The sequence below is a fragment of the Globicephala melas genome, chromosome 18, assembly GCF_963455315.2.
Source record: "Globicephala melas chromosome 18, mGloMel1.2, whole genome shotgun sequence".
Taxonomy (NCBI): Eukaryota; Metazoa; Chordata; class Mammalia; order Artiodactyla; family Delphinidae; genus Globicephala; species Globicephala melas.
In genome coordinates, this window is record NC_083331.1 from 77963514 (window position 1) to 77989415 (window position 25902).

General features: G+C 54.2%; 1 protein-coding gene across 8 annotated transcripts in view; it reads left to right on the forward strand.

The window, feature by feature from the left end:
- The window catches only part of ATP11A (ATPase phospholipid transporting 11A), a 115279-nt gene that overhangs the window by 34783 nt on the left and 54594 nt on the right, over positions 1 to 25902 (forward strand). For all 8 annotated transcript variants that reach the window (XM_060287738.1, XM_060287740.1, XM_060287739.1 and 5 more), the window contains exons 2-3: positions 20049 to 20171; positions 25231 to 25320. In XM_060287738.1, coding sequence (XP_060143721.1) covers positions 20049 to 20171; positions 25231 to 25320 — 213 coding nt within the window. The remainder of the gene's footprint in view (positions 1 to 20048; positions 20172 to 25230; positions 25321 to 25902) is intronic.

Consider the following 25902-nt stretch of genomic DNA (forward strand, 5'->3'; position numbering starts at 1 on the left):
TGGCTGGTACGGGCCTTTCTCTGCCAGGATAGTCAGGTGTAGGGTGGGCTGTGAAGGGGAGTTTTGTTGGTTTTTATGCCACCTCGCCATAAAAATGCACAGCATTTGCACTGTGTTATGGGAGAGTTTGGGATTGATTTCTCTGGGGTCCCTGCAGACTCTTGACTGTCTGTGATGTTGTGGAAGAGCCAGTGCCCCGCACCCTGGCCTCAGACTGCACGGGTTTCCTGGGGAAGAGGTCCGGAAGAGGGTTATGTGTGGACCTAGAGTCCAGATGTGCAGGGCGTGTTTGCCCTGCGGGCGGTCTTGGTTTCTCTTTCAGCTTCGTTCGGTCCACGGCGTTGCCCGAGTGCCTGCCCTGCCTGGAGAGTGCCGCTCCGTGGCGGTCACGGGGGCCCTCGTGCCTCCGTTCCGGCGAGTCAGGCGGTCCATGTGTAAAAACAGGGGCGGCTTTGTCGGATGTGAGGGCGCAGAGAGAGGCAGGGGGAGGGTGCCGGTGGGCGTGATGGGCTGTTTGTGCGGCGCCCGCGGGGAAAGGGCGTCTCTGAGCACAGACCTGGGTCGTTGGAGTGTGAGAACATCCCAGGCCGGGCCCACGGTCCAGGGCCTGGGTGGCCGCACCGTGCCGTTTGCAAAGCTGGGCAAGGGGGGTTCGGGGCGGAGCCCCTGTGCGTCGGGGGCAGAGCTGCAGCCCAGAACGTGGACGGTCCCTGCTGACTGGTTGTGCGTTTCTGTGTGACAAAACTAATGAGGACTTTCAGTCAGAGACGTTCTGATCCTCCGAGCTTAACTGCCTTCTAAGTGGAGTACACCCCACGTTTCTACCAAACAAAGTGCGTACTGTAGTCTGACACCCGGAGGAGCTGCAGATGCCAGCAGTTACTTTGCATCGCAGACAACCGCGCTGGGCTCTCGCCGTCCTGAAACTGCGGAAGAGAAGACGTGGGGTCGCCAGGCGACACCAGGGTTTCCGGGAACGCCTGGCGCAGCGCTCCCGGGACGGGGCTCCTCCTGGCTCCAGCGGCTGCACGCGGGGGCTCTCTGGGGGCGAGTCCTCCGGAGTGAATGGAGGAGGTGGAGAGACTGGGTGTTATTCACACCTGCTGCTGTAAGGGGATGGAGCGCGCGGGCGACCTACGCGTCCTGCTCGCGCACACGCGAAAAGCCCAGGCGCTGTCTGTTCGTTTTTCACCCGAGTCTTCTGACCGCAATAGATCAGAACATCAGGACGAGGTGATTTCCCACGGCAGTCGTGGGAAGTCCGTTCTGGGCCTCAGATGGTCTATAAGATTCGGCAAAAACTGGTGAACACCATCACCATTTTATCTTTTTCAAAATCACCTCGCTTTGTAGACACTTGTTTGGAGAAAGGAGATGAGAAGGAGCTGGCCTTGCAGTCAGCACAGTAAAGCCACAGCTTCACGCCGTCCACAGCTGGCGAGCAGTATTGCGTATCAGGGAGCAGATCCCTTATTTGCAGCAGGACGCTCAGGAAGCTAGATTATTAGTGTAGGAGCAAAGGGAACCATGATCAGCGAATGGAACTTTCCACGCATCCTGCGTGGATTCAGAGGCAAAAATGCTTTAGGAAAAATGGCTAATTTATTTGTGTGGCTGAAAGTTTTGAACCAAAGTTTGGAAAGTAAGTGGAGGATTGTGATTATGTGATCGTGCGAACACGTAGATTACGTGGTCCATCATCTAAAAGTCCTCAGAATATTTGTATATTTAATGCAGCAGTTCCCAGTGAGGGCGGGGGTGACTTTGCCACCCGAGGGGCACTTGGTGATGTCAGGAAGCAGTTTTGGTTGTCAGAGTTGGGGATGCTCCTGGCATCGAGTGGGCAGGGACGCTGCTGACACCGCACAGGATGGACCCCACGACAGAGGTCTCCTGCCCAAGGCTGACAATACCTATTCAACGCTATGCTCTTAGCAGGAAAGTATCGTAGACTTTGAACTCATTTCTGATGTTTGTGGGGTCCTTTCTTCTACTGCTTTTGAATTAAAATGTGAATTGTACCAGTAGGATATGCGAGAGTATCCTACAGCAGTGAAAACAGAGATAAAAGTGTCAATGTGAAAAAACTGAATATCACGTTGAGCAAAGGACCACAGTGGTCACCTCTGGGCACGCGGAGAAGGAATGACACGGCGAGGGTCCAGCGGGGAGAGGAGGTGTGTTCTTCCTGGAGCGGCCAGAAAAAACTACCACTGCGCGGGGGCCGAAGACACAGGGCTCTGTCCTGTTACGCCCTGGAGGTTTCCATCCCAAATCCAGGTGTCCCGGGGCCGCATTCCCGCCGCGGGCTTCAGGGGAGGGTCCTTCTGGAGCGTCCCCTTCCTGCCTCTGGGGTTGCGGGGATCCTCTTTGTTCCTGGACTTGCAGGTGCATCACCCCTCTCTGTCTCCATCTCGCCCGCGTGTCTGTGTTCCTCCGAGAAGGACACCGGGCACTGCACTTAGGGCCCCTCATAATGCAGTGAGACCCCGTTCCCACATAAGGTCACACCCTAAAGCCCCGGGAGTAAGGGCTTGAATATGTCGTTCTGGGGGACACAGCCCAGCCCATGACAGATTGCAGGGTTTCAGTTTTCTTACGTTAGATGGCGGTTCATGGACGTTTATCGCATCCTCTGTGTTGTAACCTTCTATCGTACACGTTTTCACACATATACACCATTAGAAATAACGGCGTGATGAACCCCATCTCACTCAGCTTCAGCCATAACTGAGTTGCGACCCATCTTGTTTCCTCCTTACCCTGCAACAGCTCCTTTTTCCCCGGCTAGTGTCCAAACCCAGCACTTGAGCCAGGTCACTTCTCCCGACATATTTCACATGGTCTGTAACTGACGAGAACATTTTTTAAACGTAGGTGTTGCCCCGTCATCACACCGCATCAAACCAATAGCAGTTCTTGACTAGTATCTACTCTTCGGTCCACGTTCAGATTTCCCGATTGCCCCCAAATGTATGTCCGTATTTCTTGTTTCTCACAAACGACAGCAAACCATAAACACTGTCACGTCCTCGATCTCTCGGTACGTCCAGAGGTCCTTCCTCACCAGCCTGTTGCATGGACACAGCTGGGTGATATTCCCTTGTGAGTCAACCAGCCCGTTCATGGACACTGGTTGCTAGTCTCCTATTACAGTGACGCCGCAGTTACTAGCCTTGTGAATCGATAGTATTTTTGCAAGGATGTCTTTGGGATAGATTTTTAGAAGTGGGATTCCTGCGGCAGAAGGAAATGCCTCTTATTCACAGTTTTGCATTTTCACCTGCAGTGACAACGATACTTGTTCTCCACCCACCTCACCTGCGCAGTGTTGTCAGACTGGGGTTTTCTCTGTGGGGATCTCGTGTGTGTCTCCAGCTTTTGGGGTGGTGGTGGAGAGGTACGGGGATCACCAAGATGCGTGGGCCTGGGGGGGGGGATTCAGAATGGACCAGCTGTCATCATTTTAGCTTCAAGAAGCATTGATCAAGCCCCAGGCTTCCTACACTTCTGTCCTGTCGGCAGGGCTGGCAACCCTCTGTTAAGGCCTTGATGGTAAATATTTCGGGCTGCAAGGCCACGTGGTCTGTCCACGCCAATCTGCCCTGCGGTGCGAGTGCAGCTGTGACAGCCATAACGAACGAGGGCCGCTGCCTGACAGTAAGACTTTATTACAGATGGCGGTGTTCTGCTTTCCTCCAGTTGTCACGTCGTGAGGAATTATTTTTCTTTTGATTTTTTCATCCATTTGAAAATGTAAAACCTGTACCACAGCTGGGGGCCGTAGTTTGCCAACCCTGGAGGTCGCTGCATCCCAGCTCCCTCTGCCCAGCCTGGCCTCAGACCTTCCAGACTCTTCCCCAGCTTGGACCAGCCTCGTCTTCATCACGAGGGACGGGTTTTCTCCTTTTCCTCCGAGTCCTACACGGGTTGTCCCCGCCGGCACTGACAGGTCGGCAGCTCCCTAGCGGCCCGTGGGGTATCTCCTCGTCCCTCTGGCCTCGGGCTCCCGTATGTAATAGGGACACGAGGCCCCTGCCCTTCGGGACTGTTGCAAAAGCTAGAATTTAAAGTTTCCGGAAGCTGCTCTTTGTGTTCTAGATTTCGGTCTGAGCTTTTCAAGGTGGGCTGCCAGTGGACATGTTGATCCCACAGCGGACACGCAGCCCTTCCCCAAGCGTCGGCGGGTGACCGGGACGTTCCTTGCTTTACATTAGTTTATGGTGACAGAGGCGCTGGCTCGTCTTCCTGGCCTGTTTCTCAGCGTCTTTGTCAGCAAGGGAGATAGCATCTTTCAGCGTTGTCATAAAGTTCGGGTGTGACAAGGCACATGACTGAGCTGGTGGCTGGGATGCGTGTTGCAAACGTGTGGTGTGATCGTTATAATTCATACCTGTGAATACCCCACATGTAACTCGTGAGACCCCAGCACTCTCTCCGAGTCTCCATGTCCACCGTGGGGGGTCGTCCAGTAGAGCTAAAGCCCCAGTTTGACTACACTGAGGTGGAATGCTCGTATTTATTCACTCGGAAAATAATTGCTGGGCGCCCACCGTGTGCCAGGCTCCCTGCCTCTCAGCTCCTCTGTGCTCTGTGCCTTTTTTATTTTAAGTGGAAGGGATTGAAAACGTACAGACACTAGAAAAGCTGCAGCTCCCACCTTCCAGGTGGCCGAGCTGTCTACCGTCACAGAAGGTGCTGGTCGTCAATGATAGCACCCCAGGGACGCGTGGTTAGAGCGGTGTAAACATCTCTGAGAACCCTAATCTTGACTTAGTTTTATTATGATAATACTTATACCTTGACATCACGTTACGCTTACGCCATAGAACCCAACCCAAAATGCAAATTAAATACAATGTACCCCATAAAACAGGAGGTGGGGCTGACCCCCTGCCGTGGCCGCAGCCTGAGCCACCAGTCGTGGGTTAGCAGACACGCTGTCTGCGTTCTCTGCTGGGCCCCTCATTCGGGGCCTGTGCCAGCGGCGCACAGAGGCGATTTGGGTCAGGGCAGCAGCGCTGCAGCTGCGGGAGGTGCTTCCCTGGAGGTGGCGGTGAGGGAGCTCTGGAGTCCGCCCGGGAACCCCGGGTGCTCTGGGCCAAGCCTTCGACCTGCATGGCTCTTAGCACCTCAGGGCTTGTCCACCAGGGGCACATGGAGGGTGCTCTCACCGGAGTCCTGCTCGTCCCTCCTCCTCTGAGGGACGGACCTCATGCCCTTCTCACATGTGTGTGTGTCAGTGACCTGGTTCAGCAGTCTGTGACCTGCCATGTATCTGTCATCTTTGCTGAGTAACAAATTACCCCAACCTTAAAACAGGTCTGGTTATCACCTCAGTTTCTGGACCAGGAATCCTGGTGCAGGTGAGCTGGGCCCTGTGACTCCAGGCCTCTCCTCCTGGCCTCACTGAGGGCGGTCACCTCCAGGTCACCAGGTGCCCGTGCTGGCCTGGGTCCTCACGGCTGCTGCCCCCTGGCTTCTCCCTGGGGCGGCTCACACGGGACACCCCCAAATCGACTCTTGTCAAGTACCGAGTTCTTCGAGAGCTCATCCAGAAGTTTCTGTCATGGAACAGGGGAAGGGGTGACAGTCTGAGGACCTCTGCCGGACGGTGGCCCATTCCTGGGTCTAGTTGTTGGAAGACGGGGATTTTCAAGCATGTGGAGGACACGGGCCAAGGATAAGAACCGGGTATTTCTGGACTCTGACTCCTCGGTTATGTTAACAGTTCATTGAACTCGCACGCCAGTAAAATTTCCCCGACATCGAGCTCAGCTCAGCCAGTTGACCTTCATTTACTGATGGAAAAATCAGAGATGGACATTCTTTATCTTCTGTTTGCTTGTCAGAGATGCTTCGAAGATTATCTGGAGCATTTTGGAGCCTGTCTTGGAAGCTTTTCTTTTGTTTTATCTGTTTTTTTATAGAGTGATTTCATTTTTTTAAAAATAAATTTATTTATTTATTTTTGGCTGCGTTGGGTCTTCGTTGCTGCACACGGGCTTTCTCTAGCTGCGGTGAGCGGGGGCTACTCTTCGTCGCGGTGCACGGGCTTCCCATTGTGGTGGCTTCTCTTGTTGCAGAGCACAGGCTCTAGGCATGCAGGCTTCAGTAGTTGTGGCACACGGGCTCAGTTGTTCCATGGCATGTGGGATGTTCCTGGACCAGGGATCAAACCCGTGTCCCCTGCATTGGCAGACAGATTCTCAACCACTCTGCCACCAAGGAAGCCCTAGAGCGACTTCATTTTGTTCTGGTTTTGCCAAGCAGGCAGAATGACATCGATTCTGAAATCTCGAGTTCTTACTCAAACTAACGGCGTGTCAATTGAAAAACGACCTTGTGTAGTTTTTCTCCTAGAAAACCATAGTAACCGACTTGGTAACCAGTTGGTAATGCGTTTTTCACGTGAGTTGCTTTTTGCTTAAAAAAAATGCACACGGTGGAAAACAGAACCTTGTAGACGGATCCGCGCCACTAATCCCCGTCCCCTCGTCTGGTAGGAGGCCCTCTGCCCACATGCCTCAGGACAGCTCCACTTGGGATTAGGGGAGAGGAACGGGAAGGTTTCGCGGTGTTGGCCGCAGCGCGTGGGCTGCGCTTCCTGTCCCTCAGCCTCTGCGCACGCCGTCCAGAGATGGGAACGAAAGTCGCCTCTCTTATTTTTTTCTCATTATCTGGAACTCACGAGAGTGCGATCATGCTGGTTGCCCTGTGCAGGTCCTGGGTTTCCTGGGGTCAAGGCCCACGAGGCCAGCAGGCTCAGAACCACACAGACAGTTCACACGGGCACTAAGGGCACGTTCGCAGCTGGACGGGCGCCTCCTTCCACTCAGACTTGAGTTCCCGGACGCCGAGCCGGGTCTGTCTAAGATGGTAATGACGGCCACAGCGCTGCCCATAATACCTACTGCTTTGATAGGAATTGGACAAAACCAAGCTGAGCTTTAAAGTACTGTGGCTGAGAAAGGATGGTAGTTTTTTCTGTAGTACGTGCTTTATTTGTCGCGTCCACAAGCCTTTTCAGCAGTTACTGGTGCTGGGATGGTGCCATGCATCGTACACATTGGACAAATACCGCCTCATCCGCGGGCCGTGGCCCCCAGGCCAGACGTCGTGGCGTGTCCTGCCTGTGCTCTTACAAAGCCTTGAAACTCCTTGGCTCAGCCAGTGGTCCCGAGCTGTCCCTGCCGCCCCACGGCTGCCCGAGGAGGGGCTGCCCAGCCACGGGACACGCCCATCTCGCCCCCTTGGTTACCTGCCCAGCCCTGCGGGTGCTCGTGTTTCCTGTTTATTTGTTTATTGATTTGGTTGCGTCGCGTCCTAGTCGCAGCGGGAGGCATCTTGTTCCCCGACCAGGGGTCGACACTGGGCCCCCTGCACTGGGAGCGCGGAGGCTTAACCACTGCACCGCCAGGGCAGTCCCCAGCTGCCTGTGCTTCTGACCCTGACAGAAGGTAGAAAACAACATTAAGTATGATCCTTGCTGTTGCGGGGCTTCATCTACTCAAGATCGTGATAGCCAACACTTATGAAAGGTTTTTACTCTCCCCTAATTATTTATCCAGCCAAGCTTGACTACTTGGAATCTTATTTCAGCTCCTGGCCCTGACAGGCGGGACAGCACACCTGGTCCTGACAGCGCAGCCCGGGGACACGGGTGGGGAATCAGACTCCGGGGTTTTGCCCTGGACCTGCTGCTTTGGGCTAATCAGTTCCTCTTACTGGAACTTTATCGTTCCTTCGTCTGTCAGATTATGTGGTGGGGTCTTCAGATCAGTAAATCAATCAGCCATCACATTTGTATCACCTAGGAACGGAAGTCAGGTAACATCTCCTTTAAAAATATCAACGTGTACAAAGTTTTGCAGAAAGATGGGTAAGTCTGACTGCATCACAGTGTTAAAACTCTACGCGAAAGACTATAAAAGTTAAAAGAGAAGTGACCACAGGGAGGAGGTGTGCAGCGCTTCAGTGTCTGTCACCTGTAACAGGCTTCTGTGAATCTGTGAGAAAAAGAAAACCCAGGAGAGAAAAGTGGATAAATGACGCAGAGCTCACAGCTCACGAGGGTCCCAGCGCGGCAGCTGGGAAGGCAGCGAGCTCTTTCCTCAGACAGTCAGCTCGGCCGCATGGATACGCCCGTGACAGCTGGCGGGGGGGGGACCCGGGGGTCAGACCTGCTGGGGTGTACGTTCAGAACGCGTCGGCTCCCCCAAAATGTGCCTGCCCGTGGTTTACTGTCCGGCCTCCTCTTCCAGAGCGACCCCCAGAGAGGCTCATGCCCACACGAGGATGTCTGTCTCGGCGTGAAACATCAGGGGGAAAACCTCTCGGGTGCATGGGTCACTTGTAAGTTCCTTCTCTGGGGTTTGCAGTGGGTTAAAAGGATGGGCCCAGTCTGTGTCTATCCCTATAGGTAAGCCGTTGTCTCAGAGTCACCGTTACAGCCCCGTTCCCATGACCCTGAAACAGCGGGTTGGAGGGGATTAGCACGCATGCTGCCGTTGTGAGACACATCTGGGGACTCACGACTGCAGCAGGTCGTGTGCGTGGCTCGTGGCTGGATTAACGTGGACCCTGCGTGTGACCTCACCTTTGGGACGCCCCCAGAGTTCACCATCCATCAGATGTGCCTCGTGGGGAGGGGGCGGGGCTGAAGGGGGAAATTGGGGGCTGCAGCTCTGTCCATGAGGTGTTAGCTCTCAAAGGTCCCGAGTCAGACATCACAAGTGTTCATATCTGCCAGCTCTGGATGGTGGAGGCCTGGGCGTTCCCATCACGCTCCTTCTGCTTCTTGTCATTAAAGACAAAAGATGTTTGACCCCAGAATTCAAATGCGGGGAAAGCCCCGGAGCATTTTCCTGTTTCCGTCTCTTTGTGGATTTGAAGGTCCCGGCAGAGGGGGTGGTCACCGCACCCCTCCTCCTTGGGACTTGCCTCTTGCATTGAGGTTTCTCACTGCCTGCCCCTGCTGCTCTAGTTTCTAATAATGAATGAGTCGTGTGTGGGGAACAGGGCAGCACCTCTGAGGCTCCGTGCAGCCCAGCTGTGGGGCGCCAGCCTTGCTGTGTTTCCCTCCATCCCCCTCCCCCCTGCAGCCACCCCATGTGGCCCTGCCCGCCTGGCCTGCTCCTGTTTCCGGGGATCTGTGATGTAACAGCTCCCTCCGCCAGGACAGTCGTTTCTGGTTCTGTGTGACTCACCAGACCTGATTAAAACAAATCCCGGTACATTTCAAAACATCAGCTGTGGGCTTCCCTGGTGGCGCAGTGGTTAAGAGTCCGCCTGCCAGTGCAGGGGACACAGGTTTGAGCCCTGGTCCGGGAAGATCCCACATGCCGCGGAGCAACTAAGCCTGTGTGCCGCAACTACTGAGCCCACGTGCCACAACTACTGAGCCCACGTGCCACAACTACTGAGCCCACGTGCCACAACTACTGAGCCCACGTGCCACAACTACTGAAGCCCACGCACCTGGAGCCCGTGCTCTGCAGCAACAAGCCGCCGCAATGAGAAGCCCCCGCACCGCAATGAAGAGTAGCCCCCACTTGCTGCAACTGGAGAAAGCCTGCGAGCAGCAACGAAGACCCAACGCAGCCAAAAATAAATAAATAAATATTTTTTTAAAAAAAACAAACAGAAACGTCAGCTGTTACGTAAATTGTGGGGAGAGTTTATGTTGTTTTCATCAGAACCTTACCAGGACTGGTTCCCACTGTGGAAAGTCACGTAGCCTGTAGTATCTCTGCTCGTGGTGTCAGAGCCCAGTAAAGCAAGAGTGTTGTGTCTGGTTGTGCCTGACACAGACCCAGGGTGTCTGTCTGGTTGAGGCCGTGCAGCCCTGGTGACATCACTCCTGAAGTTTCAGGTGGAGCCGTGTCTGTGTCGTACGGGCTGAGATGCGTGTGTGGTTTTCCTAACTTGTGTTCCTTCCATCTTCCCTTTAGAATCAGAGGCTTCCAGTGGTTTGTACGAGTTATTAGGGTTAGTTGGGGCTGTTCCTAGGAATTTCATAGCAAGGGGACGGTAAGAGGGGTTTACTAACAGGAGGGGACCCTGGGTCTGACGGGGTGAGAAGCGCTCCAGGGATGGGCAGGGCGGGACGCAGGGAGACTCTGCCCTGGACGGTGCCGGACCCCGGTGGGCTTGCTCTCAGCCCCTCCTGCCACCTGGCTGGCCCAGATGGGGTCTCCGGGCAGCTTGTTGACGGGGATGCTGGCTGCGAAGTCCAGCACGGGGATAGGCAGTGAAGGAGGGGCCCCAGAAGCTCTGGGACACCCGGTGCTCCCCTAGGCTGTATAATCTGTCATCCTTATTCTGGGGGTGGGGCTGTCTGTATTTCATTTTCAATGAAAAGAATCAATAAACAGTCTATAATAGGAATAGAAAAGTTTTGTTTGAGCCGAACTGAGCCCAGGAGACACCGATTCAAGAAGGACTGACTGGAGGCTCAGAAAGGCAGAGCCGGCAAAGTTACCCAAGTTGTTTGCCAAGAAGCAGGATTGGAGCTGCAAGCAGTGGGACGGGTTGGGATCTGGAATGGTTGCTTAGTTACACGGGAGACCCTGGGACCCTAGGGTTGCAGCTGGCAGGTGTCGCCTGTCCTCCCTGCTACCAGTTGCCTGGCGCACCTTGGGCCAGGGGCGCAGGTGGTGTGAAGGCCCTCACCTCCGGCGCGTCCTGGCCTTCGGCTCCCTGTTCTGGAAGCTTCTTCCTCAGGCCCTCCACCTTGTGCTGCAGGCCTTGGGCCCACCCCGCCCCTGGAAAAGACCTGCCTGGCTGGCGCCCAGCCTCCATCTAACTATTCCTTCCTCTGAGAGTGTTTGGTGACACAGTGAAGATGAAGGAATGGCCTCAAGAGTGGACAAGGAAATACCGGCATTTCTTGAGTGGGCTTCACACACAGGGAGAAACACTCAGTTATGTTTTCACGTCTGGGGAGTGAGTCACGATGGTGAGACCATTCATGTTGAGCACCTGTCGGGAAGTGGGCGGGAGCGGTGCAGGTGTGACGGGTCACGCGGAGGCCTGCGCCTTGAGCCAGGGGAGGGGCCAGACCTTTTGACCCCCTCGGAGGAGGGTCACAGTGGGTTTCCCTGGGGAGGGGCGGAACGGTGGGCGAGCTGGGCCGTCAGGAGGGGGGCTCCCGGTCACGGGGGGCGCCACGTGCAGACAACACGGCAGCCGGCCTGCTCTCCCCTCCCGCTTCTGCCCCCGCCAGCCCGGCCCAGGTCTCGGGACTTGTTGGTGGCCCCCGGTGGTCACCTTCCCGGGCCTGACACACAGACCACTGCGGGGTTGGCCTCAGCCTCGGGCTCCCAGGCCGGTATCTCCCCCGAAATAGACTCTTCGCTTCGGGGTTTCGGAGATTCGCGCGGGTTTCAGGCAGCCCGTTTCCAGGCCGAGGCCAGCCAGCTGAGCCACGTTTCTGAAGCGGCTCCATGGATGTCGTTATCCAATTAGTCGGTATTGTCACCACGCAGTTTGCCGTAATTCCTGACTCAGCCCTGCGGGTCCTTCATTAGATATATATTCAATATTTAGAAAATATGCCTCCAGTGCGGCGGAAGGTACATAATTTCGGCTGTGAAAAGCCCCCGTGTACACCAACACGTTTCTGTGTGGGAAGTGGGTGAGCTTAGTTTTCTGGCTAATTCGTCTCTGGAAGGGGACAGTCTTTCCTGGGAAGTAAATATAGAAATCACGTGGTCCTCCTGCCGGCCTCCTGGTGACAGCTTTTCTAGTGCCGTATGAAGCACTGCGGTTGGATCCTTGATCATTTGAGCATCTCTCTCAGGCTAACTGGTTCCCACCCACCATCCTCGTGCTGTAGTTTCTGCTGGCCCGCGTGCGTGGCTAGTTCTTCTTCGCATTGTCCGTGTTCTGGCGTCTTTATCCATGTTTCTTTCTGCAGAGGCTACTGCAGTTGCACTGTAATGTGAACAGCCGGGGACGCACCAGGATGTACACCTGTTGTAAAGAGGGGCTGTTCCGTGGGGGGGACGTCGGGGAGGAGCCAACAGCCTCGGTGAGGTTAGCAGGTTGGGGGCAGATGCAGAAATTGGACAGGTCCCTGACAGGTGCCCAGCCCGCCCCTCTGCCTCCTCGGAACCTGGGCCTCTGTTCCCTTTTCTGTCCCTTCTTCATAAATGCCCCCTGCCGGCACCAACACCCCCCCAGCACGGGGACCGTCTGGCCTGTGACCCCGTCGCCCTCCTGACGCTCCAGGGGACACGGGGTCGCTGTGCTGTGCTCTGGACCGTGGGAGCCCTCGCTGCTGGCTCACAGGGCAGTACTTATCTGGTCAGCGACTCAGGACTCCCTGCCCTTCTCGCTGGGGGAGGAGCTGACAGGCTGGGTCCCCTCTGGCCCGGGCTGGGGAACTGGGCTCACATCTAAGACCTGCGGGTGAGGTTCTTTCTCCGACGCTGTAAACCTCGTCTCCCTTCCCCGGGCTCTCTCGTTTCACCGCCTGGCCACTCACTTGGCCCAGCTCGCCCGCACCTCCACACTGACTGCATCAGCTCAGCCTGGAGTCGTTGCTTCTCGTCGATAGGCTGGTTCCCTGACTTCTACGTGGGGAAGCCGTGCCCCCAGCACGGAGACTGCCCCCTGAACAGGCAGGGACGTGATCCGTCCTCCCTGTGTCCTCCCAGGCCCTCCACAGGCAGCATGCGGGGGACCCACCCGGGCCTGCTTTCCAGGGGAGCCGGGCCTCTGTGGCCTCCATGGGACAGGTGGTGGCAGGTAACCCGCCTGCGCGAGCTGAGCTGCAACCTGCTCCCCCGTAGGGAGGTCTGAGCCCCTGCAGCCACCCCCAACCCACGACCAGAGACGAGGCTGCATCTCTGCACAGGCCCTGATGATGTGCGTCGTGAGGGGGTCACGGCGGGAAACTGGACGGAAACCCACCTTTGATCGCTGCTGCCTTTTTTCACGTTGAAGTCGCAGGAACGATTGTATCTGCTTCATCTGCAGCCTCGTCTGGAAACTTATTTTTGTCAAAAACGTCACTGTTGTTTTTGCTCCCGTGCGTTTCACGAGAGGGTCAGTGGTGGCCAGTGCTCTGTCCTGTCCAGCCCAGTCCCGGCCTCCCGCCTGGGCGCCCCAAGCACAGGACTCCTTATCTGCTGCTGTGAGCTATCGAATTAGGAGAGCCCAGAGCGGGCCAAAAGTCGTCTGTGGTTAGAGTTTTTATTTTAGGTTTGGTTCTGGACCCAGTAAGTTATGGTTTAGGTCAGCCGGCGTCTTCATTTTCCAGATGGTCAGTGTTTCCCAGTGAAGTGGACCATCGCTGGTGCTTCTGTGATCCAAACAGTTTTGTGTTGGGAAATATGTCCACGGCAGGAAAATGCCACTGGGAGCCGCGCCGAGGCCCGGATCTGTCTGGGAAGGGAGGGCCCGTCGTTCCCATCGAGTGAGGTCCGTGGGGAGGGGCTCCGGCAGAGGCCAAGGGCACTGGTCCAGTGACAGGAGAAAGGGTGCACACCTGGGCTCCTGCCTCACCGCGGGAAGTCCAGACTCTGCTTGCTGGCCCTGGGAAGGCCGGTGATTCACGCAGAGAGCTCTGATCTGATCAGCAGTTAAACCCATGGGTTCCACTTACGGAGCATCACTTTAACCATTGCTCCCGAGTAAGGCTTGCAGGAGCAGGAGTGAGTGAAGGCTCCCTGGGTGCAGACAGACACCCGTGGGTGTGGGCAGGGGTGACAGAAGGGGCCACATCACACACTCCGCATCACGGGGAAGCTGAAGTGCTGGGGAAACTGAGCCAGAAAAACGTCTCAAGTTTAGAAACACCTCAGTGCTGTATCATCTTCTTACCCATCAAACAAGAAATGTTGCCTTTTAAAGCAATAAACAGACACCAGAACAAGGAATTGCTTTGTCATTGGATCCCTGTAAAGTTGAAAAATGGTCGTTAGGGGACTTCCCTGGGGGCGCAGTGGTTGAGAATCCGACTGCCGATGCAGGGGACACGGTTCGAGCCCTGGTCCGGGAAGATCCCACATGCCGCGGAGCAACCAAGCCCATGTGCCACAACTACTGAGCCTGCACTCTAGAGCCCACGAGCCACAACTACTGAACCCACGTGCCACAACTACTGAAGCCCGTGTGCCCAGAACCCATACTCCGCAATAAGAGAAGCCACCGCAGTGAGAAGCCCGCGCACCGCAACGAAGAGTAGCCCCCGCTCGCCACAACTAGAGAAAGCCCGCGCGCAGCCACGAAGACCCAACGCAGCCAAAAATAAATAAATACAAAAAATAAAGAAAGAAAGAAATGGTCGTTAGGTGCCGGGGACCAGCCCCAGCTGGACAGGTTTCGCCCAAAGGGGAGACGGAGTCGGCGTGGACAGAGCACAAGACACCTCAGAGGATGCAAGGATCTGCCAAATTTATTCTCATAATTCTACAGCATTTATACTGTAAAGCAATCTCATTTTCAATCTTATTAACTTCATTCCCATGTCAAAAAATCCCTTACATATGCCATAAAACAAAAGTAATTTACATCAGCAGGTTAAACAAGTTAAGTAATCTTCTTATTGCCTCCAGTCTCTTTCGTCCCTTGTGATTAGGTACATCTTGGTCACATCTAGGTCAGGAACTCTGTTTGCGGTTTCCTCATTCTTTTCAGGAGATTAAGGTGTTCTTGTACCTGCACATTCTGCTCAATCAAGCCATAAACTTGAAAAATATTATTCTATTAACAATTAAAAGCAATAATACAACATTTCATCCACAGGTTTTCTAACCCTATCATTATAATCCAAACAATATACATTATTTTTATACTTCTAGAAGGCCATGGGAACGGACATTGTACCATAAACTTACTGAATGAACCCACCATTGCATAAAACCTCCTCGCCACCATACCCAGGTATTTCCCAACACTTGCCACACAAATGTTCCCACCATTGTATTTCCCCAAGCCCAATGCCCTGGCCTGGGAATGGAAATTTCAGGTGTAATCATTAAAGGAGCCGGAGTAGTTACAATCTTTTTTGGCTTTGGCTTTACCCTAAATCGGGGTCTTTCCTTAATCCCTGCATAGAAACTATAAATGTTTCCCAACACTAATAGCAATCCTATAAAAATTACCTTAGGCAAAAGCAGGGGGGGATAAGGGGAACCACGCAGAGGAGAGCTTTGCTTCTCCATATTTGTACCTGACAGTACCAGCTTTGCTTGGCACTATGGGTCTCGTCCGTGCTGAGACTCAAAGGCACTTCCTATACGGCTCCCGACAGTTAGGTGGAACCACCTCTACAAAAATTGATCTGGTAATTCGAGGCTAGATTACATGTTTACTTTCCAGTCGGACATGTAACTCAGCTAATAGGTTCTGTTTGTTTCAGCTGAAATTCAAAACTCCCATTAGGTGACTAACGCTGGGTGAAATTGATTTCCGGCGTATTTTAGACTCTCTTCTGTCCTTGTGTGCTTTCTGACATTAACGCTCAGGCTACTGTGCCCCACATCCTAACAAGGCTGATGGCGAACTTGTTGAAGGCGCGGCCACTGCGTCTGACATGCCTGATGGCCCCGCGAGGCCCCTAGAAGTGGGGTGTTTCCTTGGCTCAGGCCCAGAGAGCGAGGGTGCACTGCTTGCCGTGTTCCTCCCATTTTACCCCAGATGTAATCTCTTCTTTTCCAGCTCCTCAGCTGTTGGGCGTTCTCCTTCGGAAACGCACCCAGCTCAGTTTTATCCATCAGGAAATGCTATCTGTTAAAAACCAAACCTTAAAGATGTTATTCGTTTTCCCTAAAATGGAGAGGATCCCTCATTCTGGTAAAACCCAAGCTTCACTGTGGTAAGAGGAGGGGGTGGATTTGTCTGGGAAGGAAGGGCCCATCTCAGCTTCAGAGACGTGAGGTTCGCTGCACTGACGCAGGGTGGGGTCTCAGCACGGACGCAGAAGCAAGTGACGGGCAATGCTCGGGACCCAGGAATTCATGGCGAGACCTAACCGACAGCTTTACTGAGGCAAAATTCATAGATCCTAAACCCCACCTGTTCAAGGAGTACAGTTCAGTGGAATTTAGTACCGAACCAAGTTATGGAACATCGCCATAATCTAATTTGATTGATTGATTGATTGATGGCCACACCGTGCGGCAGGCAGGATCTTAGTTCCCCGACCAGGGATTGAACCCGTGCCCCCCGTATTGGGAGTGCGGAGTCTTAACCACTGGACTCCAGGGAAGTCCCCATCGTAATCTAATTTTAAAACATTTTCATCGCCCCGAAGAAACCCGGTACCCAGGCAGCGGCTCCCCCAGCCCCTGGCGGCCACCACCACGCTTTCCGTCTCCGTGGATTTGGCTGTGCTGGACGCTTCACACAAACGTCATCCAGCGTTTGCTCCTTTGAGTCTGGCGCCTTCCGCCTGTGCAGGGTTTGATTTGCATCTCCTTGAGGGCCGTTGATTTTGAGCATCTTCCCATGTGATGTTGGCCATTGTAAATCTTTGAAGAAAGTCTAGTCAAATCTCCTTATTTGTCTTTTCATTATTGGTTGCGATGGCCTCTGTCTATCCCAGATACCGATCCCTCATTAGATATGATTTGCGAGTATTTTCTAGGGCAACCCTGGGGACCTTTCACGCATCCTCAGGGGCCACGCAGGCAAAGCCTTGACGTCTAGTTCACCTGCGTTTTGGTGGAACGTCTTGTGATTCCCCAGGAACGTGGAAATCTGTGGGGCCGGGTCTCACCCACCTTCCTGCCACCCCCGGGAGGGTGTCCGGCACAGTTTCTTGTGGCCGCCCGGGGTTCTGATGCAGGGGAGCTGCCTCCTGCCCGCCACCCCCAGGATCGGGCCGCTGGTCTCTAGCAGTTTCCCAGGACCCTTGTTCACGCACACACTGCTTTGTCTGCAGCCAGGGAAACCCTTCCTGCTGCCCCTCGGTCGAGCCCTTCGTGGAGTGCCCTTCTGCACCCCAAGTCTGTCTTGGAAGCCCCGTGGGCCTGCTGGCTGCGTGCTCTCTGAGCAGACAAGCAGCGGTGCCCTTCCAGCTCCTGGGAAGCTGGATGCTTCGTCTGTGGTCGACGTGGGGCCCAGGGAGGGCCCAGGGAGGGCCCAGGGAGGGGCGGGCGGCACTTTGGGTTACCTCATCCTTCTGCGTTATAACCTGCAGGTGCTCCTCTGCACTCAGCCCGAGGTGGGGAACTTTCCCTTCATGTCCACAGAGCCCTGGGGGTGCAGCTGCCAACCTCAGGTGTACCTGCGACCTCAGGTGTACCCGGGGCCTAGGGTGTACCCAGAGCCTTAGGGTGTACCCGGGGCCTCAGGTGTACCCGGAGCCTTAGGGTGTACCCCGGGGCCTCAGGTGTACCCGGGGCCTCAGGTGTACCTGCAGTCTAAGGTGTACCCATGACCTTAGATGTACCCGGAGCCATAGGTGTACCCGGGGCCTTAGATGTACCTGGAGCCATAGGTGTACCGGGGGCCTAAGGTGTACCCGGGGCCTCAGGTGTACCCGGGGCCTAAGGTGTACCCGGAGCCTTAGGGTGTACCCGGGGCCTCAGGTGTAGCCGGGACCTCAGGTGTACCTGCAAAGCCACCTTCCACAGGTGACACGGGTTGGGGGCTGAGCCGTGTCGCCTTAGGGGCACATGCAGGCTCTGAAGCCCTGTCCCTGCTCCAGGGGGGCCTGGAGGTGGCAGCCGAAGGCATCACAGCAGGGAGGGTGGGTTTCAGAGTCGAGGGGGCTGGTGTGGAGCGAAGGGGTGCAGGATGCTTAGGAGGTTCACCCTCCCCAGGTCACCCCGCTCCTGTCCTGACTCAGCTCCTCCCCCGCCCCAGAGGGGAGGCTCGGCCAGCACAGGAACGCTTCCTCGCAGGTTCAGGGCCTCTTTCCATCGGAGGTTCAGCCTCTGTGCCCTGACGGTGGTCTCTTCTCGCCTGTGTGTGTGTCGGATCGAACAGGGCACAAAGTCTGCTGAGGTCACTGCCCGGTTTAGGACACGCTGGTGGAGAGATGGGGAGTGGGTTTATTTCTGTTGGCAGTTTGTAAACAGCTCTGCCTTTGTAATTTGGACACGTTACCTGCCGTCTGGCTCAGCAGCAGGATGTAAACACCCTGAAGTCCCGAGACTTGCGAGGAGAGTTGACGGTGTCTCTGGGGAAGGTGGGACTCATTTTCCTTTTGCACGTCCGGGCGGAGGACCAGCTCTGGGGCAGGGTTTGCCTGGCCGCTTCTTGGTGCTGTCGTCTGCAGGGGACCCGACAGCCCACGCGGTTGCAGGGATGGAGCCCCGCCCCTGCGCTGTCACGCAGGGCTGAGTAGGACGAGGTTCATCCCCAAAGGAGCTGGTGTTGCGATGACGTGGCGAGTCCCTCGGAATATGTCGTGTTGGGTTTGTTTTCTGACCTCGTCCCACAGGCAGGTGTTGTACCCCGACCTGTACAGTTAGAACAGCGCCGAGCGGGCGAGCGGTATTTGAGGTGTTGAATGATTACGGTAAAGCCGGCCTGTGCCCAGGGTGTGAACTGGCCCTAATGAGCCTCCTTCTGCCGTGCCTCCCCGGGGACGGGGCTCCTGTGCCTGTGCCCGGCCGCCGCGGAGCCACTGGCTTCAGAGTTCAGGCGGAAGGTTTCCAGGATTTTCATGTTTGTGTTAAAGTTGGTGGCGCAGTGGTTGAGAGTCCGCCTGCCGATGCAGGGGACACGGGTTCGTGCCCCGGTCCGGGAGGATCCCACATGCCGCGGAGCGGCTGGGCCCGTGAGCCATGGCCGCTGAGCCTGCGCGTCCGGAGCCTGTGCTCCGCAACGGGAGAGGCCACGGCAGTGAGAGGCCCGCGTACCGCAAAAAAAAAAAAAAAAAAAGTGAAGGTTCCCTGAAGCCACGAAGGCTGGACACGGTGCTGGATGGGATGGGCTGGGCCCCCGGAGCGTGGCCGTGTGTTTCCTTTCGTTGTCTCTGTTTGTTCTTGACAACGCTGAGCAAGGGGCTAGGACCCCGTGCTGGGGCTGCCTGTCTGTGGGGGGAGGTCCAGGGCCCCGTGCTGGGGCTGCCTGTCTGTGGGGGGAGGTCCAGGGCTCTGTGCTGGGGCTGCCCGTCTGTGGGGGAGGTCTAGGGCCCCGTGCTGGGGCTGCCTGTCTGTAGGGGGAGGTACAGGACCCTGTGCTGGGGCTGCCTGTCTGTGGGGGGAGGTCCAGGGCCCCGTGCTGGGGCTGCCTGTCTGTGGGCGGAGGTCCAGGGCCCCGTGCTGGGGCCGCCTGTCTGTGGGGGGAGGTCCAGGGCCCCGTGCTGGGGCCGCCTGTCTGTGGGGGGAGGTCCAGGGCCCCGTGCTGGGGCCGCCTGTCTGTGGGGGGAGGTCCGGGGCCCCGTGCTGGGGCTGCCCGTCTGTGGGGGGAGGTCCAGGGCCCCGTGCTGGGGCTGCCCGTCTGTGGGGGGGGGGGTCCAGGGCCCCGTGCCGGGGCCGCTATGCGAGGCTTCATCTTAGTCTCTCGTCAGCAGCCATCATGTCTCAGGCACTGCAGTGCTGACTGCGTACAGTTGGTTGAGCTTCACTAGAAGGTTCTTCGGGTCGGAGGTGTTTCCTTAACGTCCGGTGCACAGCACTGTGAATAATGCAAAGATGAGTCAGACCCAGGTCTTCTCAGTTTCCAGGGAGGCTTATGGATGAGCTGCTGCAGTGTGTGAACCGTCCTTCTGCTCTGAACTCATAGCTTTACTTTCTTCTTGCGTTAAAGACCTTTCCCAAAAGTTCTGGGATTGTCGTCTTTTTTTCTGAAGGCTTAGGGTTTTGCTGTCACTTTCTGGCTTTGAATGGACCCGCGCTGTGGCCTTTCCACCGCCCACCAGCTTTGAAGCCCCCCTCGACTCCTGCTGGGGGTGCCGGTGGCCGCTCAGACCGCTCCCCTGAAGAGCTGGGCGGGGGTTTGAGCACTTACCCCGTGAGGGCCCAGCGAGTGGGCAGGGGTGCGGGGCCCGGCCTTGCAGGGGCGCCCAGCCCTCCCCAGGGCCCAGCACAGACCTGCATCCAAGCCCGCCCCAAGGCCCGCTCTGACCGCTCTTCCCCCCGCAGTGTGCTGGGGAGGAAGACTGTGTGGACAGCCGGACCGTGTACGTGGGCCACCGCGAGCCCCCACCGGGAGCTGAGGCCTACATCCCGCACAGGTGCCCGGACAACAGAATCGTCTCCTCCAAGGTAAGCATCAGCCTGTGAGCTCGCCGCACGGCCCTCGGCGCCTGGGCTCAGCACCCCTCCGGTTGCCCCCCGAACACTGTTGAGACTTGACGTCACAGCACATTCTCTTCACGTCCCTCTTACCTGTGTCACGTTTAAGCATCAGGTTTGAAGTCTAGGACGTTCAGGTCCTGCCGGCACCACGTATTAGCTGTTGGCTGCGCGCCACCATCGAGCCGCCCAGGCCAGGGTCTCCTCCTGCAAAACAGACGACGCAGGTGCCCCGGTGCCACCAGCTGGCGAGCGCGCACGCTGGGCGCGTGTCAGAGGCCGTCAGTTAGGAGCGGTGACGCAAAGAGGAGGACGCGCGTGTCACCGTTTACGGGGGCTTTGACCGTCTCTTGGCCTGGAGGTGGGGTTGCAGGACCGTCTTCACACCTCAGATTAACCGGTAGCTGGGTCTTGAGAATGGGGTCGCTGACTCTGGAAAACAGTAAACGGTGGCTTTGCAGGCTGTGGAGAACTTTCCACATGCCTGGGTGTCCTGGACACCCAGACCCACGTCACAGACCTACGTAATTCACACATCAGTGTGCTGCGTGTCCAGATACCTGCGGTGGACCCGCTTAATTCTGTCATGAGTTATCAAGAGTGTCCCGTGCTTGTTACGAATACTTGACAACTGAGGTTTTCTAAAGCAGTTTTTAAAAAAAATTTTTTTTTTAGTAGAAGTACAGTTGATTTGCAATGTTGTGTTGATTTCTGCCGTACAGCAAAGTGGCTCAGTTACACATATATATACATTCTTTTCCATATGGTTTATCCCGGGGTATTGAATAGAGTTCCCTGTGCTCTACACTAGGCCCTTGTTGTTCATCCACTCTATATGTAAGAGTTTGCATCTACTAACCCCAAGCTCCCACTCCATCCCTCCCCCATCCCCCTTCCCCTTGGCAACCACAAGTCTGTTCTCTGTGTCTGTGAATCTGTTTCTGTTTCGTAGATAGGTTCATTTGTGTAAGGCAGTTTTCTTAATGGAATTATTTTATTTTAAAACTGCAATGTAAAATAATAACTTTAATCTCCAGAAATACAGCATGGGTAAGTCAGTTGCTCATAAACAAAATCACAGCCAAACAAAAGTAGTCCGTGGTTGCCCAGACATGACCAATGAAAGGAGAAATAAACAGGAGGACCTCATATCCGGAAATAGGTCTTTCCAGTAGTGACATTTATAAGTTAGACAGTCTCGAATAGAGCTCACTGAAGATGCACTCTGTCAACCACTAGTGCCCCCAAAGGAACAAAATCTCAGACGTTTTTCTTAGAAATCTGCTCGTGTGCAGTGCAGGCGCGTCGAGGAATGGGGACGTGCACTGAAGACACTCAGATACTGTGCACGTGTGGACTTGCAGGGACGACTTCGAGTCCCCACTCGATAGGCCTCGAGTCCCCACGCTGCCCCGCGTCTAGTCTGGGCAGGACGTTTGACAAAGCCGCCTCGGCTTCTGAGTCACATCCCGCACAGCTGGCTTCTCCCCCAGGGACGAAGCTTGGGCCCTGCTGTCCCAGCCCCGCTTCCTCCCAGGGACCTGGAAGGTTCTGTGCAGCCGCTCAAAGGAAACTTCAGAAACTCAGGGATCGGAGTAGCAAAGCCCCTCCTGACGCATCCGGTGGACTAGAGCCCGGGGCTGCGGGGCACTGCGTTTGTTATGAAGCCCTGTCCACGCTCTGGGGGAGATAATCGACAGCAGAGATTCCTAAATCCCATTTATGACCCCTTGCCATGATTCAAGTTTCGAGCCAATTTATCATTTTCAGGTTTTCCCTTCTAACATTCCCGCAGCCGGTGGCCAGCAAGACGTTGAGGGGCCCCGTGTCACCTCCCGGGGCCTGCAAGAGGCGCTGCCTTGCCTGGGGTGGCTTCTTCCTGTGTGCCCCGAGGCTCCTTGGGTTCTAACAGAGGAACCCACCTCCGGGGCGAGGGCGCTGTGAGGATGCAGGTCCTGGGCGCCTTTTCAAAACTGTTTCTTTTCGGGAAAGTTCCTTCACCCCACGCCCTGACAGAATGAAGTCAGCATCTGCCCCCGGAGCCAGATCAAGCTGTCACACAGGAGGCGTGGGTTTTGGTGAAAAGGCGACACGTCTCAGCTCTGAGGAGAGAGGGCACTTGCAGTATTGGTGGCTTAAAGTCAGTTCCGGGTAGATGATGGTGTGTCATTTCAAGGACAATTACAGACAACGTAACCTCGGTTGCTAATTGATCTCAGTACAGAGGAGACCCTCAGACGAGGGCCTAGAATCCAAGTCAGGAGCAGGGTGGACAGGCCGTGGACTTAGACCAGATGACGTGGACATCTGGACACAGGATCATTTTCATTTAAAAACAGCTCAGGATGTGGAAAATACAACTTAATTTGTAAAGCGTAAGTTTACAGACAGGTTCAGAGAATATGTTTCTGGTGATGTATATATGTTTTCTTGGGAAGAGAACATTCGTTTCTACCTTAAAAGAAAAGATGGTCCACAAAGATTTCGTAAGTGCACAGACGCACTTTAGTAATAAGTTTTATGACTTATTACTTAAGGAGCAGTAATACTACTACCAGCAGTAAAGTCGTAAGTCTGATTTTATTAAATCCAAGGTCGTGAAAGCACTTAGCATGTGAAAAGTTACACGAGGGCTGAAAATGCTCATCTGGCCTGATCTGAAGAAGTGCTGTTATTGGTGATCAGTGAGTTCTGTTTCCTTTTGGGGCAGAGCCTGGTAGAAATGACCCCAGCACAACCCCTTGGCTTCTGACCTCACGCCGAGCCCCCAACCCAAGGCCTGCTCTAGCACCAGATCCTGGACTCAGGGACAGTGGGGCTTCATCAAGTTACAAAATTGTACCTTTGGGCACAAGACGCGTGTGGCTCCCATCTCTGCCCTCAGCATGCTATGGAATTAAATGTTCAGCTCAGGCTGTGCTGTCCCTCCACCCTGTACAGAAAGCTGAACTACTTGTGACCTTCCGGGTCGCTTTCCCTGGAGATCAGTGACCGTGCCCAGTGCGCTTTTAGGGCGCCCCGTGCGCACCTGTGAGGGATTCCCCCTCCAGGCACACAGTAGCCGCAGCCTCAGCGGTTTCCAGGTGCTCTGGTTTCACTCTCCGGGGCTGGCGAAGCAGGGTGGCGCCAGGCTGTCCTTGTCTCCCCGTCTCCATGTGACTAAAGGTCGACCAGGCGGGACGGCTTCTCTGCGTCTGTGCCGCCCTCCCAGTGAGTACAGGACACAGGTGACTCTCACGGAAGGAAGAGAGTGGCCAAATCCAGCTCAGCGCTGACGACACACGACCCCCAGGGCAGGTGCACACTTTGGGTGTGAAGTCTTTCATGGTGTGAAAGAAACACAAGGCTAGTAATTGTCCTGTGGCTTCAATGCTCCTCAAGTTGTCTGGTGGGAAAGAGATGCTCCGCCGACCTCAGACTCCTTAGCTCCCTCATAGCAAAAAATACCCCCTTTGTTCCATGCCTGTGGCTCAATATCAAGGATTCCAGTATTAAGTTCTATTCTACTGATCCGGGACTTGACAGATGTAGGTCAGAGTGTTGCATTGTACATTGTAATACAAAGTGTTACATTATATTGTGGCCCAAGTGTCTAAGCAGATATTTAGAATTTAGCAGAGATCAAAAATGTGCAATTGGAGGACTTCCCTGGTGGCACAGTGGTTAAGACTCCGTGCTCCCAATGCAGGGGCCTGGGTTCGATCCCTGGTCGGGGAACTAGATCCCACACTCATGTCTCAACTAAAGATTCGCACACCACAACTAAAGATTCGCACGCCGCAACTAAAGATTCGCACGCCACAACTAAGGAGCCAGGCAAGCCGCAACTAAGGAGCCCGCTTGCCACAACTAAGACCTGGTGCAACCACATAAATAAGTAAATAAATAAATACTTTTAAAAATGTGGTAATGGAATATTTTAAAAATGTACAATTGGCACACCATTATCCAATTGCCAACCCTTACATGTGTAATAAAATGCTTGTTTTATTTTATTTTATCCATACAGTACTGATGTATCAGTGCAGTCATGAATGTTTCGACTGTCTCATTGGGTTTTCACTCTTCTTACCATACATCATCAGGGATTTTGACCATATTACTAATAATCAGCAGTAATAACTTATGACAGTCATTTATTCTGTAAAATATGGAGATCACAAAACATGTCTGAGCTGCAGCATGGGTCTTCTGCACCTGATAGGAATAAAGTCATCATTTAAGTGGCTTTAAATTAAGTGGCTTTAAAGGTGCCTGTGGGTCTAGATGCAGGGAGATAACCAAGGTGCTTACTGGTCCAGATAAGAGAGATGGCGTGCAGAGCAGGCTCTCCCCCTTCAGGGGGCGATCTTCGTTAAAAGGCAAAACTGTCAAATGGAATTTTAAAAACAGTGTCCAAGCTCAGTGTTTACTGTAGGTTAATGACATACGGGACATTGTTGTTTTCAACACAAAGGTTAGGGAAGGTCTCCTTCTGAGGCAAAAACGAGACATTTGGCGAGTAAGTGGCCTGACTACCCTCCCTGTGTCCCTCTCCAGCCCCCTAGGTAAGGGGGAGGGGCTGGCCCAGGACACCTCCTCAGTAGCCAAGCTGGGTTAAGACCACCTGAAAATGGTGACTTCTGTTTCACGTTCTGTCCCCTCGTAGCCACGCTGTAACAAAACAGAGAGCTTACCAAAAATTACAGTCAAAGAAGAATGCTAACCATGTGTGTTTTGAGTTAACAATCAGAGGTTTACATTTTACGAGAGACATTTTAATAGTAAAACTATTCTTAAGCTACTTTGCCTTACCTTGAATTGTTGGAATTAGGTAGTTGACATATGCTCCTCTTGGAGCACATGTTCTGTGTTAGCAGTGTTTTTACAGTCAACAAGTTGATAACATGTCTACAAACACTCTCAATTTTGTATCTAAAGCTAGACATTTTGTACTTTGAAATTCAGGACAGCTTATCACGTGGTAGAGTTATGCTACACAACGTAAAATGGGATCAAAATGACTCCTTTCTGTTTTTCTTTTACACAGTACACATTCTGGAACTTCATACCCAAGAACTTATTTGAACAATTCAGAAGAATAGCCAACTTTTATTTTCTTATCATATTTCTGGTGCAGGTAAGTCTGGTCATCTTTTTCTGTCACCTCAAGTGTAAATATAAGTAAGTGGCATTTATTCTCAGGTGACTGGTTTGCTCCTCAGAAGGAGGAAGCACTTAATGCCCCTTTATCTGCAGCTGCTTCACTTGTTTTCTTCAAGGACAAGCATGTTGGGTCAGAGAGACCTGTTCACTAAAACATAGGCGTGAGCGCTGTGCATGTGAACTGGTCCTGGCCACTTTCCGTCCTCGTTCTCCAGTACTGACGGGAGAGCAGGATCTTCCTAATCTTTAGGGGGGATTCTCCTAAAAAAAAAAACATTAAGAGAAAGAGAGTTAAAAAAAAAAGAGAGTGAAAACCACAGTGAGGTATGGATTAGGGAACAGGTCAGATGTGCTTTAAGAACAGCAACCTAACTTGTTTCAATCATACAAAATACCGTTGAAGGACTTTTAAAATTTCCCCGACAGTAATTTATGCAACTAATGTAATTAAAGTGTGGCACCAGGAGCAGAGGGGTGAATTGAAATAAAACGTGCACTGGAGTCAGCTGGTGTCTTTGCCACTGCCGACGTGGCTTCCTAAGCACAGCCCGTAATT